Source organism: Astyanax mexicanus, chromosome 8 (genome assembly GCF_023375975.1).
Source record: "Astyanax mexicanus isolate ESR-SI-001 chromosome 8, AstMex3_surface, whole genome shotgun sequence".
NCBI classification, from domain to species: domain Eukaryota; kingdom Metazoa; phylum Chordata; class Actinopteri; order Characiformes; family Acestrorhamphidae; genus Astyanax; species Astyanax mexicanus.
Genome location: NC_064415.1, coordinates 50,046,633 through 50,064,179, shown reverse-complemented (window position 1 = coordinate 50,064,179; position 17,547 = coordinate 50,046,633). Strand labels below are relative to the sequence as shown.

The 17,547-nt window shown below is 41.3% G+C and overlaps 3 protein-coding genes across 4 annotated transcripts in view; all 3 read right to left on the bottom strand.

Moving 5' to 3' along the window:
- The window catches only part of LOC125803863 (gastrula zinc finger protein XlCGF7.1-like), a 165,753-nt gene that overhangs the window by 72,895 nt on the left and 75,311 nt on the right, over positions 1 to 17,547 (bottom strand). The window lies entirely within an intron of this gene.
- LOC125803862 (gastrula zinc finger protein XlCGF7.1-like) overlaps positions 1 to 17,547 on the bottom strand; it is a 102,156-nt gene that overhangs the window by 13,353 nt on the left and 71,256 nt on the right. The gene's annotated exons all lie outside the window — the stretch shown is intronic.
- Positions 650 to 16,309, bottom strand: LOC125803865 (mitochondrial carrier homolog 2-like). Its single transcript, XM_049482429.1, has 12 exons — positions 15,833 to 16,309; positions 8,880 to 8,964; positions 7,407 to 7,513; positions 3,982 to 4,038; positions 3,108 to 3,165; positions 2,943 to 2,994; positions 2,754 to 2,813; positions 2,541 to 2,634; positions 2,210 to 2,257; positions 2,060 to 2,127; positions 1,790 to 1,865; positions 650 to 1,626 (listed from the first exon to the last, which is right to left on the bottom strand). The coding sequence occupies exons 1-12, from the start codon at positions 15,917 to 15,919 to the stop codon at positions 1,540 to 1,542; spliced, it is 879 nt and encodes a 292-aa protein (XP_049338386.1). The 5' UTR covers positions 15,920 to 16,309; the 3' UTR covers positions 650 to 1,539.

Here is a 17,547-nt window from a genome sequence, read left to right as displayed (position 1 = left end):
AACTAAAACAAGTTCATGGTTATTTTCCTTTACAAATGTTTGATCTTATAAGAACAACCAACAAGTGCTTTTGGGGCAGGGGTGTCCAAACTGCGGCCCGTTTCCTTGTTTTTGGAGCGGCCCGCGAGGTGTTTTAGAAATAAAATGAAAGTTGGCCCGCTATTAAGAAGGTTATAATGAGATTCAAAGTTTGAACGCTAGGAGTCGATATGACATAAACCCAATTTTAAACGAAAAAAAAATTCAGGAACGTTAGGAAAATTTTATTCAGAGAGAAGTATGTTTAATTTGTCGGGAATCAGTATATAGTATAATATAGTACGATCATTAATAGACATTATAAAACAAAACATCATGAACATGAAAGATCTTAGTTTAAACAACACTGTCAAAGATAGATAAATATAGTTACTTAAGTAAAATTATAGTAATCAAGAAAATGTATTATTATGAGTAGTATATTTCATTATTTGTTTTATTACAAAGTCCTGTGACTGCAGAGATATTTCTCCTTCTGGCCCCCAACAAACAAAGTTCAGACACCCCTGTTTTAGGGGGTGCTTATGAGCACCACATTTGCCTCCACACTTTCACTTGTGTAGTTACCCAGTAATTAATACTCTAGAGAGATCACACGACCAGGCAGACAAAAGGCATACTTAAATTTATTTGGATCAAATAGAATGTTAGTACAAATATACGACCCGACTGCATCTGAACAGGTAAGGAGCCGAGGAGAGCAGGAGGAGGGAGAGGGAGTTCCTACCACACCTTGCTCGTCCCAGTGGACTTCATAGACTCCTACCCGTTTCAGCTGTTTGTGGGCGTTTCCTCCACGGCCCAAACCTGGACCCACACTCACATGAGTCTCAGCTTCTTGGGCTGCATGAGAACACACGTGGGCATACACAGGCAGCAGGCAGACAGCCAGGCTGCCATTAAACAAAACTCAGTTCAACAGCTACATGCACATTTCCAGCACAGGAGAAACTTTTCTATTAGTCCAACAATCAATCAATCAATCGGTCAGTCAATCAGTCTGTCAGTCAGTCAGTATGGATGATGGCTGGGCAACAAGTACATGAGTCATAAGCTCCTTCCCATCAGATACAGGAAGCAATGGGAACGGGGTTAAGAGAGACTGTTTAAATCTATTTATTTCATTTATTTGTTTTTTCTTAGGGCGATTCAGTGGCATTGTATTTTGGCTCTTTATTATTTACTGTCAAAAGCCGGTCTGATTTTAAAACACTTCCACTGAGGTCTGTTTTCTCAGGGTATGTATACAAATCTCTACATATTAAAATAAATCTCTGTATGTTCTTAAATCAAACTTTTGGTGAACAAAATGGAGAGAAAAAAAAAACTTCTGTAAGATGTAACAATAATTTTAGAAGCTGACCAAAACAGATTATTAAAAGAAAAAAAAAAAGTAATCGTAAACAAGTGCATACAAAGGATTAGGAGTTCCCAGACCAAGGCCATCAGGCCAATTCATTTATATTAACACAATTAAAGACCACACTGTTGGCGTCCCATTCAGAAAAATCGCTTCTGTTCAATGGCATATGTCTTCCCCGCTGGTAACTTTCTGAAGAATAAACTGTTGCCTCTGCTCATATTGCCCTGAGAAAGAAAGAAAAAGACAGAAAGAAATTTGGAATGCAGGAATAGTTAGACATTCCCTAAAGCCCTGGGCTATTGGATAAGGGCTGAAAGCACGGCAATAATAGAGTATCCTCAGTACAATGTCCAAGTGTGAGTCAGCGTGTGCATGCATGTTACTGACCTCCCGGCTTAGGTGACTCCAGCAGTCAAGCCAGGTGGGGTAAACGGCAGCATAGGGTGGTAGACCGCCAGCCAACCTACAACAGAGGGCAAATAAGCAGCACTTTAATATTGGTTTACTGAAGAACTCATTAATGAACCAATACCACCAGACAATGAGCAAAATTTTCATTTTATTAATTTAGATTTTTTCAAACATGTACATTATCGTGATAATCTACTGAATTATCCCAAGGTTACTGTCCAATAACAAACCAAACACATTACTCACCCACAGTTATTAACTGCCATCAGGTTGGACACCAATAGAAATGGATATGTCAGCATACTGGCGAAAAACTGAACCATAGAAAAAACACGTATTAGACAGGTAACCAACAAAACACATTTTTCTCAAAATTAAGCTGGCCATGACACTTACCCCGGTCACAGCCTGGGAGCAGTTCTTTATTTCATCTGTGTGACTCATCTACAAGAGATAACAAAAACTGACACTGTAAGAAGTTCATAAAAAAGGGGGCTGTGTATTATAGAAAAATATTATTACCAATAACCACAACAAACACTATCATACAATATAACTAGTTACAGAAGCCAAAAATTTAAAAACTAAGGAGTATGATTTTTCATGACTTGGCACAATAACGCAAAACTAGCATTTAGATTTTTTTTATTTATATCCTACAAATTCACAAAGTGCTGAGTTTGTTACATGGTCCTAGTAAATGCACATCATTAGTACACAGACTTACTGAGTCATCTATTGCGTATGTATTGATGAGATGAGCGAGCAAGTTGCAGATCCACAGAGAGAGAACATCCCCAACAAGATGTGGGATGAGGCCACTATTTAAACACAGACACACAGTTATTAATATGTGATAAAAGAAAAAGAAACCCTTGAAATTTCCACAAGCCGAAAAAAAAATAAAGTGCTGATTTTCAAGGTTTATTTTAGTACATACGCAAAAAATCCAAGGATTCCCTCTTCTCTGTAGACTGTGATGATGGAGTCAAAGACACCACTAAAAAGAGTGAGAGAGTATGTCAATATTTGCACATTAATACAGGGGTGAGAGAGACAGGGAGAAAAGCAATAAAGACAGATAGAGAGGGCAAGAGAGAGTAAGACAGAGAGACAGAGAAAGATTTACCTGTACTTTGCTTCTCTTCCAATAAACTGGACCATGCATCTAAGGGTGATCACTGAGAACAGACAATAGAACATAATACATTATCTAAGCATGATTCCAAAAAGTTTAAATCCAATTGACAAAATGACAATTTTACAAAAACAAATAAAAATGTAAGAATATTACCATGGAATGGGTGTGTGACTATTGTGGCACAGGAGCGTGCGATCATCTCCTTGGTTGTCTGTAATGTTGATAAATATAATTTATTTTGAGTGAAGACAGATAATACAAAAGTATAGACAAGTAAATAAATGACAAATATAAATCCTCTCCGGAGGGTATTATTGTCTCAGGAGGACATCTGTGAAAAATATTTCACACTTAGTGATAAAACTCTTGCATCTGGACTGCAATTGAAAAAACAGGAGGGCCAGTGAGTTTTTTGGTTTTCTCAGTCACATGACATCACGTTTATTAGCTCCTCCGTTTCCACTCGCTGTTATGTTTACGTGGATCTCTGTGGAAACGGGCGCCCAAAGTGTAACTACGGTGCGTGGCAGTGGACAAAAAGCTATTTTATAAAACGCGAGGTAACGAAACTCAGAAATGTGTGTCAGAGCGGGAATAAAATTACCGGAGTTCAACGAAAAACAGTAGGTAATTCAGCCTGTAAAAACATACATGGACTTTCTGGACGTGAATAAAATCACGCAGGACCCCATAAAAGAGAAAATCACCCTAGGACCTACTAAGAAACTAATCTCATCTGGATAAGGCTTAAACATTTTTACTAAGAAAATTAATTCAAGATATAATTTGACCAGTGCACAAATATTTTATACCCCTCATGGAGAAAAGCACAGGGTTGTGTGTGTGTTTGAGTTTGATGGTTTAGTTGGTCCATGATCAATCAGACCAAACTAGACACCAATCTCAAATGTTCAAAACATTACAATTGTTAACAGTTAAAATAAGTGAAGTGAAAGGTACTAGCATACACACTGAATGAACGAAGTACACAACCAGGCAAATCAGTGAAGATAAAGGAGTGACTTACCTCATTGATTACATGTGGCAACGAGCCTTCCTCTTTCTTCTGGCTACTGCTCATAACCTGAGGGAAAAAAACAGTAAGATTTTACTATACAGTCTGTCCAATACACAACTCTAGAAAAAAATAGGGCTGGCCCGAATAGCGTTTTTTGAGCTCCGGATATTCGGCACTGATTCGAAGCGAATATTCGAATATTCGTTTTTAAAAAAAGAGGTAAAAAAAATAAATTAAAAAAGCAAATCACGGCCCCTTTAATCCACTGAAAAATGTTCAATTTGCTCTGACCGACAAGACATATTCAACCCGGTGTTTGGTGTTTTTATCCCCCATATTTTCGTGTTTTCACCCCATATTTTTTCTGTGTTTTTAGCCCAGATTTCTTTGTGTTTTCATCCCGGAATTTCTGCTGCCCCACACCGAGGCTGCTGCTGCTGCACGGTTTCTCTGCTGCGCAAGCCAGCCCAGTAAATTGCTGTTTGTGTTTTCACACTTAGGCTATTTGCTTAAAAAAACAAACAAAAAAAAACGTTTGTTCAGGAAGTATTTTATATTCTTAAACATTGTTAATTATATTAGAGGACAGTCATTGTAAACTGTACTTGGTCTATTTCGGTGCAGGGCATATTACTGATTTTGTATTTTTGCACTTGGGCTATAAGCTCAATATTAAATATTTCGTTTGTTTAGAAATTATTTTATATTTTTAAACCATGTTAAATTATATTAGAGTAGAGGAAAGTCATTGTTAATGACGTTATTGTACTTGGTCTATTTCGGTTTAAGGAGGGCATAGCCGTATTACTGATTTTGTATTTTTGCACTTGGGCTATAAGCTCAATATTAAATATTTCGTTTGCTTAGAAATTATTTTATATTTTTAAACCATTTTAAATTATATTAGATAAGAGGAAATTCGTTCAGACATCATTTTTGTAGGCCAGGCTTTTGTAACCGATTTAGCCCCTACTGTTGCCACATTACCCTTACGTTTTATTATATAAATCAGTTTCGTTTTTTTTATCATGTATAATAGAGGTCTGCGCGAGACTGATTTTTAAACCCACTCTTCCACGCTCCCGCGTTTCTGTCTCGTTACCGCTCCGCAAAAAAATTGCTTCTTTTAATCCCGCGCCCGCCCGCCACATACACATTTCTGCCGCTCCCGCCCCACGTTCCTAATATAAATTAAATAAACTACATTTAATGCTTCAAATTTACTTATATATTTATTAAAACAGCAGCGCTGAATAGTGCACCATCGGTGTGTGCGTGTGTGTGTCGGTCCATCCTGCGCGTTGAGAGTTTTCTTTAGGTTTTTTTTTTTTCTACAATCATTACAGTTTTCTTAACTATTTATTAATTTGCTCCCGCATCGTCTGGATTAAACTCCCGCTCCAGCCAATAACAGTTCAGTTCTGTCCCGCGCGCAAGATATTCTGACAGGACCCGCGAAAACAGAAGTGGTTAGAGTGAGGTGGAACTCTGGAAAGGAGAAAAAAAACGAATATCCGAATACCAAAATTAAAAACCGAATACCTACTCAACGAACGAATATCCGAATACCCGAATATTCGGGTCCAGCCCTAGAAAAAAAATAAGAGACCACTTCAGTTTCTGAATCAGTTTTCCTGATTTTGCTATTTATAGGTTTGAGTAAAATGAACGTTGTTGTTGTTGTTTTATTTTATAAACTACAGACAACATTTCTGCCAAACTCTAAATAAAATTATTGCCATTAAGAGCGTGTATTTGCAGAAAATGACCTAAATAATGCAAAGAAAAAAGTTCATATTCATAAAGTTTCATAAAGTTATTCATAAAATAATCACAGCATTCATGCATCTTGACATGTTCTTCTCCACCAGTCTTACACACTGCTTTTGGATAACTTCAAGCAGTTCAGCTTGGTTTGATGGATTGTTATCATCTTTCTTCCTTTTGATTATTTTTTAAGTGGTCTCATTTTTTCCCCGAGGTGTGTTTTAATATGCTCATTTTATTCCAAATTCTGAAGCACAGCTTGTAGTAGAATCTAATATTTAAGCTTGTATGGAGCATTTAGATAAGTGCAATAATATTCACACAGTAAACTTAAAAAAATATATAAAAATAATAATAAATACAATTCTGATACCCAAACAGTAGTTAGTGTAGTTCACACTTTTCATAGAACTAACATCATAGGTTTATACTTTATGCTATTTGCACCTATCTGACTTGCATACATTTCATAACATCATCATCATATGATTTTGCATCTTAAGAATGAATTGTGCGATGTTCACTTATCACATCAAACTGGGCGTCAACATCAAACAAGAGCTATATCACACCTAGCAACAACCTAACAATCAACACCTTCAGCACAGCAACACTGCTGAGCTGCAATCACACTTTCTGTGGGAACTGCAATTTCCAATTTTTTTTGTTTGTATAAATTGCCTTTTGTTTAAAATGCACAATATAACTTGCCTTGCGTTAATCAATCAGTGCTCATGGGTAAATGTTACTACTTAGTAGTTACCAGTCCCTCAAAAACTTGCAATCACAAGCATTCCCACAAAATCATACTTGCAATATAGGCTTTGTCATTATTTCTGAGTTAAACATGTAAATCTGTGACATATCAATACAGTTAAATGCAAAATGCTCAGGCCAATTTTAAAAGCAGATACTATATGCACTATTATATTACTATTATGACCATTACACCAAGCATACTACAATGAATATGCTACTATTTATCATGGCATAGTGCAGAGGCACAGACATGTCTGTTATTGAAGTTTTGTCTTGATTGCTTGTCTACACACCTTTGTAAATGCACTCGTATGCCAATGCTGGTATTTGTATTGTTTAATACAGTGACAGAAAAAATATTTGAGAAAATTCAAAACTAAGCTAGATTTTTAAAAAGTTAAAGCATTATCAGAAAACTATGCATACATGCACATTTATTACCACAAATATTGCTGCAAAATTCAAGAGTAGACTGCAATCAGTACACAAAGAGCTAGGAGACCTTAAAATAAGTTTAAATTACTGTACAGATATTTATTGTGAAGATACTATAAACATTATTCTAGTTAATGCTGCTGCAACGTAATAATATAAAGCAAATGTCAGGATGGGCTTGCCTCTAAATTGCTCTCTTGGTATTTCTGGGGAGGATAAAAAAAAAGTTCAGTTAATAAAAGCAGAGCATAAATAACCTTCGGAGCTGTCGCTGGCACCAAACTAGAGTTAAGGTCAATGCAAAGCTTTCGAACTGATTCATACATTCATTCACAAATGAATGATCTGATCTCCATTATCATGCTGGTCCATAACACAGTCATGATGCACACTTTCTTATATTACTGATGAGCGGCATGGCTCTGCTTGGGTAAAGACTAAATTTAAACAGTGAAGAGAATCCTGAATCTTACCTGCAACACTTTTCTCTGAACAACAGTGCCAATGGTCCTTGCAACAAGATTGGGGGCGAGGCCGTTGAACAGGCCGGATTTTCCATCGATCTTTATTATGTGTTTTGCTGTAAAAAAAAAAAAAAAATATATGGCATTCTGTTTAAAGCACAGAAATTTAAGACACAGCAAAATAACACCATAACAACACACGTACACTGAACAACTAGAGCAAACTACTAAAACACTTACACAAGTTTAAGAATCTTAGATACAATAAAGACTTTCACAAGACCTTTTTTAAAAAAAGAAGACATTTTTAAAGTCCAATTTACACTCACTCTTCATTGTCTGACCTTACATCATAATCCGTGTATGAGCAGGATGAGCAGAGATCTGTATTTATTTCATTTTAAAATCTTTTTTCGGTTACTTGTTTGTTTTGAAGTCAAGACAGCAGCTATCCCTAAAGGAACACACCAATATAAAAATTGTAGGATGTTGCTGATATCAATAAGTATATGAAGAGTCCCACTTTTAATTTAACAGCCAAGAATACAAGACAGTATATACTAATTAAAAAAAAAAACATATTAGCCAATTAGCATGCATTGATCACACAAGTCGGTATTAGTTTTAGTTTACAAGTAAGCTCAAAAAATTTACTTCAGGTGTATAACAAACCCATGAGAACTGTCTCCGCTTATCCAGCAACAATAAAATGTGACATAACAGTTTCTGACAAAACAAAACCACGGAATTAGTTCTGCAATTTCTGCAAATTTAAACCACCACCATAAATACACCTGGAGGTAAATTATTTACTTGGCCAATGATTTTAAGTACTTTGGGATAGGTTTAAATAGTCTAAAAAAAAGCTCTACATATAAACTAGTTTGAGCAGCGCATCCTGTTTTTGTTTAGAAAACCTTCAAACTTATGCACAGCAGGTGCAACCGGCTCCACTAGTCCAAGCATTGAGTTCATTGTGAAATATCAGGGACATATTTGATGCCAATCATTTTAAAGCATGTATCAATTCCAATATGACTTTAATGTAATTGAGCATCCCTACTGTAGCAAAATCGCTATATGCGCTTTAGTCCAACGGGATTACATGTCCAAAGAGTCTGAGCCAATAATGATCTGGACCAAAAGCTTTTATCAGATTAAGCCTAAATCTAACAAGTAAACCATGCTGTGAGCATTAAATCAGACATTTTGCTTTTGTCTGACTGGAGTAGCTCAAGGTAAAAGACCGAATTCAAGAATAACCAGCATGTCCTGCAACTGCTACTACAGCCTTAAGCTTTAATCAACAAACAAATCTATAGAAAGGCAACAACAGTTCTATATTAACAATGCATACAAATGTATCTTTGTAGATCACTATGCAAAACAACACACCTGCAGCAGGACATTAGCAGGCTGTACAATCAAACTGATTACATGGAAATAAAAAGAAGTTGCACAAAACAGTATGCAAAATCTTACCATAAGCAAATAGGCCTGGAAGCTGATACACCTGTCTGCCAAACAAATTCCGGCCTAGAGTGGGTGGAAGAGGTTCATGTCCCACCTGAAACAGAGGTTAGACTGTTTATATTCCAATACACATCGCCCCATCTTGGTCACAAAATCAGTTTTCCCAATGTAATGAGAAACCTCTGATGACTGATAAATGTTTTACGTTCAATAATAAAATCCTCTAAAAGATAAGCAGCTAGCAGGCATAAAAACATCTGTAAGTGGGAGTGAAAATCTTTTTTTTTATCCTAAGGAGTGTTTTAATGTTTTCAGATCTTCTATTACTCAGCAGATACCTCTTATAAAAGAAAAGCTACAGCAATTCCACATCAGCCCCAAAATGATTTATACAAGAACACAAGCTTTTTAATTGGTGAAAGGGTACAAAATCAAGTGTACAAATGTTTGCAGTAAATTGCCATGGCCTTTAAGGGTCAACTCTCTCTTAACAATGTAAAGTATAAGTCTTTAAGAGAAATTATAGATGAAGCCAGTGAGTGTTGAGTACTGTTTCCTACACCCTCAAAAGACTTTTGGAAACTGGAGAAAACTGCTACAAGAAGACGTCTGGCTGACCCACATGGCAACAACACCTTAACTCACCTTAACATTGGACTAAAGTGAAGAAAAAAATTAAGAGGTCTGACCGGTGAAGAGCAGTAAATGAGAAAATAAAAAAGCAGCTTGCAGGTTTCATACACCTTTTAACCAACACATTTCCATGATTTTTTTTTTTTTACTTTTCCATGTCTTCAAGACAAATTTTTTATGCATACGATTTTTCATGACCAAAACATCAGTGCAGACATGGACAATAAAATCAAAAAGCAACTAAAACTATAACCAAAATTGATTATAGTAGGCCTAAAATGAATCTTTTAAAAATGCTGACACACAAACTTTAATAATAAAATGTGTGTCAGATCCTGAGAGCTCCATTGTGTAGGACTAAATAACCAAATTAACTCTAAGATGACATATTTGTTAGCTCAAAATAGATTTTCTCCATCAATAAACAGAAACACAAAGATTTGTAGAAAAAAATATCCATGACTTTTTTCCCCACCTTTCAGGTTATTTTTATTTTTCCAAAATTTATCCAGGCCTGGAAACAGCCATTTCAAAATATTTTTCTTCACGACCGTATGAACCCTGAGCTTGTCTGGGCCATACAGCATTGCTAATGGACAACTTTTTAACAGGCAGTGTAATGCAGAACACTAACGTACTAAAGTAATTCACATTATTATAAAGCAGTACTATTAACAAATGATACACACAAGAAAATATAACATCTTGTTTTGTATTATTATTATTATTATTTTTATTATAATTATATCAGACCACATAGAGAAATTGCTGGGAGTTTTTAAATAACAGTATTAGAGCAGATTCATGTTAGAGGTGACACTACCACTAGCTATCAGATTCAACACGGGCTAAGACTGAATGAAACTGGCCATACACCAATAGCTCATATCCACACAGCCACATGTGGAACTGTTCTAGACAGCTTGTAAGCTAGGTTATATTATTTGATATATATTTTATATAAAAAATGTGGTTTATTGTGGCAGTTAGCTAAAACCGAGCGCAATAACCTTAGTACCAAAGGACGCGCCTCGCTGTGTTATGTCGATTTGTGCTACCCGTCGATATGTGCTACCTAGCAGCTCGGAGCATGCGCTGATCTACAATTAAAAATATTGTGGCGTGGAAGAGGAAGGAGGACTCGTGAGACTCATTGCAAGTACTCAACAGCTCTTTATTAATAGGCTTGCCACTCACTTATAGCCTTTAACAAGGTTAGGAGAGCAAAACCCAACTGCTCACACAGCATAAACAGCCCTAAGGTCACTCAACCAACTAGGAATCTACCGGATGGTAGATTCAGAGTGGTGCCCACCACTCTGCATAACCCCACCTAAAAGGGAGGCCCCACACCTGACATCCACTCACACACAGGCGGGCACATAGAGACAGGCACACAGCAGCCACACACACACACACACACAGACGCCACATAGCCCCCCCCCTCAAGGGTCAGCCGTCCCGGCGACCCCACAAACCCAACAATAACTCCATGAACAACAAAACACTTTTTTTTTTTTTTTTTACAATCAGTCACACACAAAGTCCTGAAGACGGGCGGGCGGCCTCCTCACCCGCGGCAGCCTGGAGGGGCCGGGCAAAGCGCCACCCGCCAGTGGTTCCACAGAGTCAGAGTTCTGGTCAGGCTCAGGTGCAGGGCCGGCAGGTTCTGCACCGCCGTCCCCAGTGTCCAGCAGTTTCGGCCTATATGGGGCCAGCCTGTCCCGGTGCACAATCATTCTGCGCCTGCCCCACCGGATCCTGTACACCACCTCCCCAAGCCTGGACAGCACCAAGCACGGACCCACCCATGCCGACTGAAGCTTCGGGCACAGTCCCTTCTTACGCTGAGGGTTGTACAGCCAAACCCTCGCCCCCACAGATAAAGGCTCCCCAAAGCAGCGCGTATCATACGCGCGTTTCTGCTTCCGTCCGGCAGCAGACTGGTTCGAGCGCGCGAGCCCGTGCGCTAAATCCAGTGAGGACAGAAGATGCGGAACGAAAGTGGGCGCGTCCGTAGCGTGCTCGCCCCCATCAGGAGGCGCCCCGAAAGCCAGAGCCACCGGCGTCCTCAGCTCGCGACCAAACATAAGCAGGGCCGGCGTGAATCCTGTCGTCTCCTGCACGGCCGAGCGGCAGGCCAGCAGCACGACTGGTAGATGTTTGTCCCAGTCACGCTGGCCCTTGCTCGACACCATGTCCAACTGCGCTGCCAGCGTGCGATTAAAACGCTCCACCAGCCCGTCACTCTGTGGATGAAGGGGCATCGTCCTGGTCTTATGTATGCCCAAGATGCGGCAGACCTCCGCCATGACCTCCGACTCGAAGTTCCTCCCCTGGTCGCTATGCAGCTCCTCCGGAACCCCGAATCTGCAGAAGAACTCCCGCACCAGGACATCCGCAGTAGTGACCGCCCCTTGGTCCGGCACCGCGTAGGCCTCCGGCCACTTCGTAAAATAGTCCATCGCCACTAAGACATAGCGGTTCCCAGAGTCCATCACCGGGAAGGGGCCCAACACATCCAAGGCCACCCGCTCCATCCGGCCGCCACACTGATAGGGGTGAAGTGGGGCGCGGGGCGCCCTCGCGGGGCCTTTCTTGGCGGCGCACACACCTGCCAATACCCACTCCTCAAATCTAGCGAGCTGAACCAGGCTGAGCCCGATAGCTGATCTAGCGTATCGTCGATCCTGGGAAGCGGATAAGAGTCGAGCTTCGTGACGGCGTTAAGTCGGCGATAATCAACGCAAAAACGCCAGTTCCCGTCCTTCTTTTTTGCAAGTACCACCGGGGCCGACCACAGGCTGCTCGAAGGCTCAATAACGCCCGCACTTGCCATATCACGGACTAACTGCTCAGCCGCTACCGGTTTCGGTAATGCCAGACGGTGCGGTCTCAGCCTGATGGGCTGGGCGTCACCTGTGTTTATAGAATGAAACGCCAGGCAAGTCCTAGTACACTCATGCTAAGACACAGCTAAGCTAGCGCGAAAACGCTCAATCAGGTCGCGTAAGCGCAGTTGTTGGGGCTCTGATAAGCCCACACAACTGCGCTCCAGCATCTCTTCTATTGGATCGATAATTAACCCCGCATCTAACGGACCCTCGAACATAACGTGCACCGAATCACACGCATCCCCCCCCCCAACGGCTCACTTACCCCGCACTCGTCATGTTCCTCTACGGGGAGTCCAGTCACCAGAACCGAGCCCCGTGCACAATCAATGACGGCACCAACGCGTGCGAGCAGGTCCTTGCCCAGAATGCACGGATCATTGATGTGCCCAACCCAGAACTCCTGCTGAAAGGGGCCCTTGTCAACATCAATTGTCAGCTCCGTTAATCCCAGGAGAGCGATGGGATCTCCGGTGACTCAAGAGAGCGCGATGCGCCGGCTGTAGTCCACCACAAACTCGCCTGCCACACCCCTCGCGAGCTCAGGCTTTATCAGCGATACTGACGAGCCCGTGTCCACCAGCGCGTCCACCGTCACTCCATTCAGCGTGCACTTCAGAAAATAGCCGCCGGGTCCGACAGCTCCGTGATCAGGTTCCGAGGGTAAGCCTAGAATCCCTGGGGCCACCGTAACCCTCACTTGGTGGTCCCGGCTCCGTTTCCCGGCCGGCCACACTGCGCTCGCTTGTGGCCACGCCCCCCGCAATGCCAGCACTCCAGTTGCGCCCCAGGCCGGCTCCGCCTCCATCTCGGTGGATCATGGGCTCCGGGCGACGCCCCCCACGGTTCCGGATGGCTGGACAGGATGAGTTCGGACCGCTCAGCCACCTCCACCGCGGCCTCCAGGGTCTGTGGGTCGGCCAGTCTCACATGTATGCGCAGCTCGTCTGGCTCTAGGGCGCGCAGGAAATTATCCAGCGCGAGACTTCTCTGAACCGCTCGCGGAAATGCCGGATAATCTTGGCGGGTTAGCAGAGCCATCTCAGATGCCAACACGCCCAAAGTCTCTCCCCGCTGCCGGCGCCGGTCTGCCACTAGCATTTTGGCGGCCGCCTCGGAAGGTTGACGGCTGAAATGGGTTCTCAGCGCCCGCGTCAAGTCAGACAGCTCGCTGCGGCACTCCGCGGGAAGCTCGATCAGCACCCTCAGTGCGTCTCCCTGCAGCGCCAGACAGAGGTTGGCCGCCGTCTCAGCATCCGTCCAGCCCGCACGATCTCCAGCTGGGCTTCGAAGGCCGTCCAGTCAGCGCTGCCGTCATAGAATGACAGGCGGGGATGAGCCGTCAAGCTCGCCGTCAGCGCGCCGTCCACTCTGGGAGCCGGCGCCACCGACTCCATGCCATGCGCTCCGCGAGCCGGCGCTGACATCATCGCGCCGTCCACTCTGGGAGCAGGCGCCGCCGTCCTCGCGCCATCGGTTCCGCGGGCTCGACCTTCGGACACCCTGCTGGCGCCGTCCGGTCTGGGTCCACTCCGCTGGTGAGTCTTGCCCCTCGTCCGCCGTTATCCTCTTCAGACGTTCGATTTCCCCTGCCAGCAGCTCCATATCATCCAGCAGGGCCGCTTCTGACACCAAATGTGGCGTGGAAGAGGAAGGAGGACTCGTGAGACTCATTGCAAGTACTCAACAGCTCTTTATTAACAGGCTTGCCACTCACTTATAGCCTTTAACAAGGCTAGGAGAGCGAAACCCAACTGCTCACACAGCATAAACAGCACTAAGGTCACTCAACCAACTAGGAATCTACCGGATGGTAGATTCAGAGTGGTGCCCACCACTCTGCATAACCCCACCTAAAAGGGAGGCCCCACACCTGACATCCACTCACACACAGGCACACAGAGGCGGGCACATAGAGACAGGCACACAGCAGCCACACACACACACACACACAGACGCCACAATATTTACGTGCGTTTATTTCTTTAAATATAATAACTCATTATGATTATGACTAAGTGTTATTCATTTTAACAAATTACAAACGATTCTAGTTTGCTAAAGCGTAAATATAAGCGACACAACAATTAGCAGATATAGGACAGGATAGTGATTTAAGCCATTTGGCTAGGCCAAATATTCTACTGGGAACATATATAACATGATATTGTGCCTTTAACCTATAAAAACACCCTGAGCTACCAGCTGTTTAACAAGATATTTAATGTGAGCTGCGTTATCTACAAATATGCACCATGGTTGCACGTTTTGACAGGATAGCAGAAATCAACACAACACCGGAAAACTAGCTAGATAGCTAGGTTAGCTAATAACAGTAGCTAACATTAGCTCCAGGTCCCTAGCAGTTAAAGCCTAAGTTAGCTAACCTAAAAAGCTTAGGTTAGCTAAACAAAGAAAGCTGCCCTTAGTTAGCTAGTTTACGTTTACACAGGAACTTCTAGCCAGTTAGCTAGCTAACCACGCGTTAGCTAACCAAACTGTTTAAACTGCTGTGACAGGTTCTTAAAAGATAGCTAAGCTAAGCTACACAGTTTCATTTACATGACCTTTGTCATGACAAGTGCAGCATGATAGCATCAGCCAGCCTGCTATCACTACACAGTCCCTGCCTTACGCTATTTAACATAGCCCTGAAGAGAGGTAAATTATTTAGCTAGGAATTTAACCTAGATAAGTTAGCATCTGACCAGCTGCCTGTACAGATAAACACAATACAATATAGCTAAGCTACTGTTGTTGTACTACTGTAACGCTGCAGTGTCTCTGATTATACCCCCCAAAACCACAGCTAGCTAGCAGATGTGTTGACGATTTGTGCTACCCTGTCAAATCGTGCTACCATAGTGTAACTAACTATATGTAAGCGTAAAAATAGCAGAAAAAGCAGTAAAATTTGAACAGGGAACAATTAAGAGAATAGATGTGATTAGTAGGATTGTAAAATTACAGAGAGGTCACAGCATATTACTTTTAATTACAGACTATTACAGCTTTCATACAGTAACATTAAGTTTTGGCCTAAAAAAAACAATGCCACTGTAAATATTATTTACAATAACCATATGTACTTTAAAGTTTTGGGGTTTTAGTTGCCAGTGATTATTAACCGAAAAAGCATCTAAAAGGGGTCTAAAAGGGTTAAAACACACAAAAACATGATTAAAAACTTTTTTAAAAAATGTGGGCCCACGCATGCGCACTGGTGGCAAGAAGCACATATCGATGGGTAGCACACATTGACAGCACACCGGCTAACGCCTGTCAGATATCTAGCTAATCTAGGTTTGTTAGCATGTTAGCTAGCTCTCTCTGTGTCCAGCAGCGGCTCCTCCTCCGCAGCTACAGCGGACCCAGCGGCGGTTAGCGCCCAGCCAGCTAAGCGTTCAGTAATAAGCTCGTCAGCAGCGGCCGTACCTGCACCAGCACCTTGATGTACATAAGCGGGTGGGAAAGGACCGTTAGCCCGGACCCCAGGAGTACTTGGCCACACGTGTCCGCCATCAGCGAGCCTGGCTAATCCCAAGTACTGACTGCAGCCTGCGGGAAGGCGGAGTTGGACGTCCAGCGCGTCCAGTCCCGCCCACTTTGTCCACGTCATGTCTTGGCTCCCCCTCTGAACGGAAGTAAACAAAGAACAAGGCAGTTCTCACAGCGGTCGTTTTTATTCGGACCTTAAATATAATGTTTAACCAATATACAAATGTAGCACCACAGATATATAGACCCAATTACACGACCACTACAATGAGTGTTACTTGATAAAATAATTAGGATAACTCTAGGACCAGTTAGGTTCGCTCTAGGAGCAATACACATGGAAGAAATGAGACCAGAATTTGGGCAGCAATAACATGTATTAAAATGTCAGAATCAATACCAGTAGATAAATAAAACACTAACAAAAATAAATTCTGAAAATAAATAAACAAACAATTCACAGTTACTGGTTTTCCAAAAGAAATTCAAACAACCTTCAATAACCTTGGTCACCAATACAAAAAAATGGTAAGTATTCCCTTTGTATTTCACTCTGTATATTTAATATTATACTAATTACTATTATTTCTCCACACTAATCACCGGTGTTCTTTATTTTAGATGTATTTATGCAGTTAAGGTAAGTATTATTTTATTATTTTAATCTATTTATAGGTATTTTATAACTAATTAATTATTTCTTCCTTCTATGTCTGATGAATTATTAATTAAAGGTAAGTATTGTTATAATTAGTGTTATCCAATTAAACCTCTAGGTTATTTTACACCAATAGTATACCCTTTAACAATCAACAAAAAAATAAAAAATAACAATTCTCTGTAGCAGAAACAATAAATGAATATCAAAACCACTTAGAAATTATCAAAATTAAATAACAGTAATCCAACCAATTAAAGTTTAACCCTTTTCAGTATCTTTGTAGAGTGTCCTTTCTTTCAAAAAAAATAAAATAAAATAAAAGTGTCCTTTTTACTCAAATAATCTTAAAGTCCACAAATTTTCTTTAATGTTCACTATCAAGTGTTTGAAAATGTGAATGAAGTGTAATGAAGTCACTTGGGTCCTCGGGCTTGGCTCGCCATCCTAGCACCGCGCACTGCACCGGCCGTGTGCAGCTGAACGACACGAGGAGTGTTCGGGAAGATCATCCAATCCATTCCACCCAACAAAAAAACTGGCCTGTTTACATAAAACAGTGTCTGAGTTTCACATAACTCTTAACTTTTTTTTTTAAATACACTTACATAACCGAACTCAGTAAAAAAACATTACTTTTAACAGTATTACATTCAAAACAGGTCTTAAACATCCAAAATACAGCTTAATAAATCTCCACCGTTCCATAAAATTACATTTATAAGTGGATAAACTCATCTCACACCTTAACCAATAGCGTTAGCATAGCCTCAGGCTTGAAATATATACACGAGGGTTAGCTTAGCATAAGCTTAATAAGCTAAATTCAACACATTAGCTTAGCGTAGGCTAAATTAGCTTAGCATTAGCTTATCACAGGCTAGATTCAATGGGCTAGCTTAGCATAACAAAACGCGTTAGCCGCTAGGCTAATTAGCGCTATTTTATTCCTCTATTTATTCGGCAATTTGGTCAGAAAACATGTTTAAATATA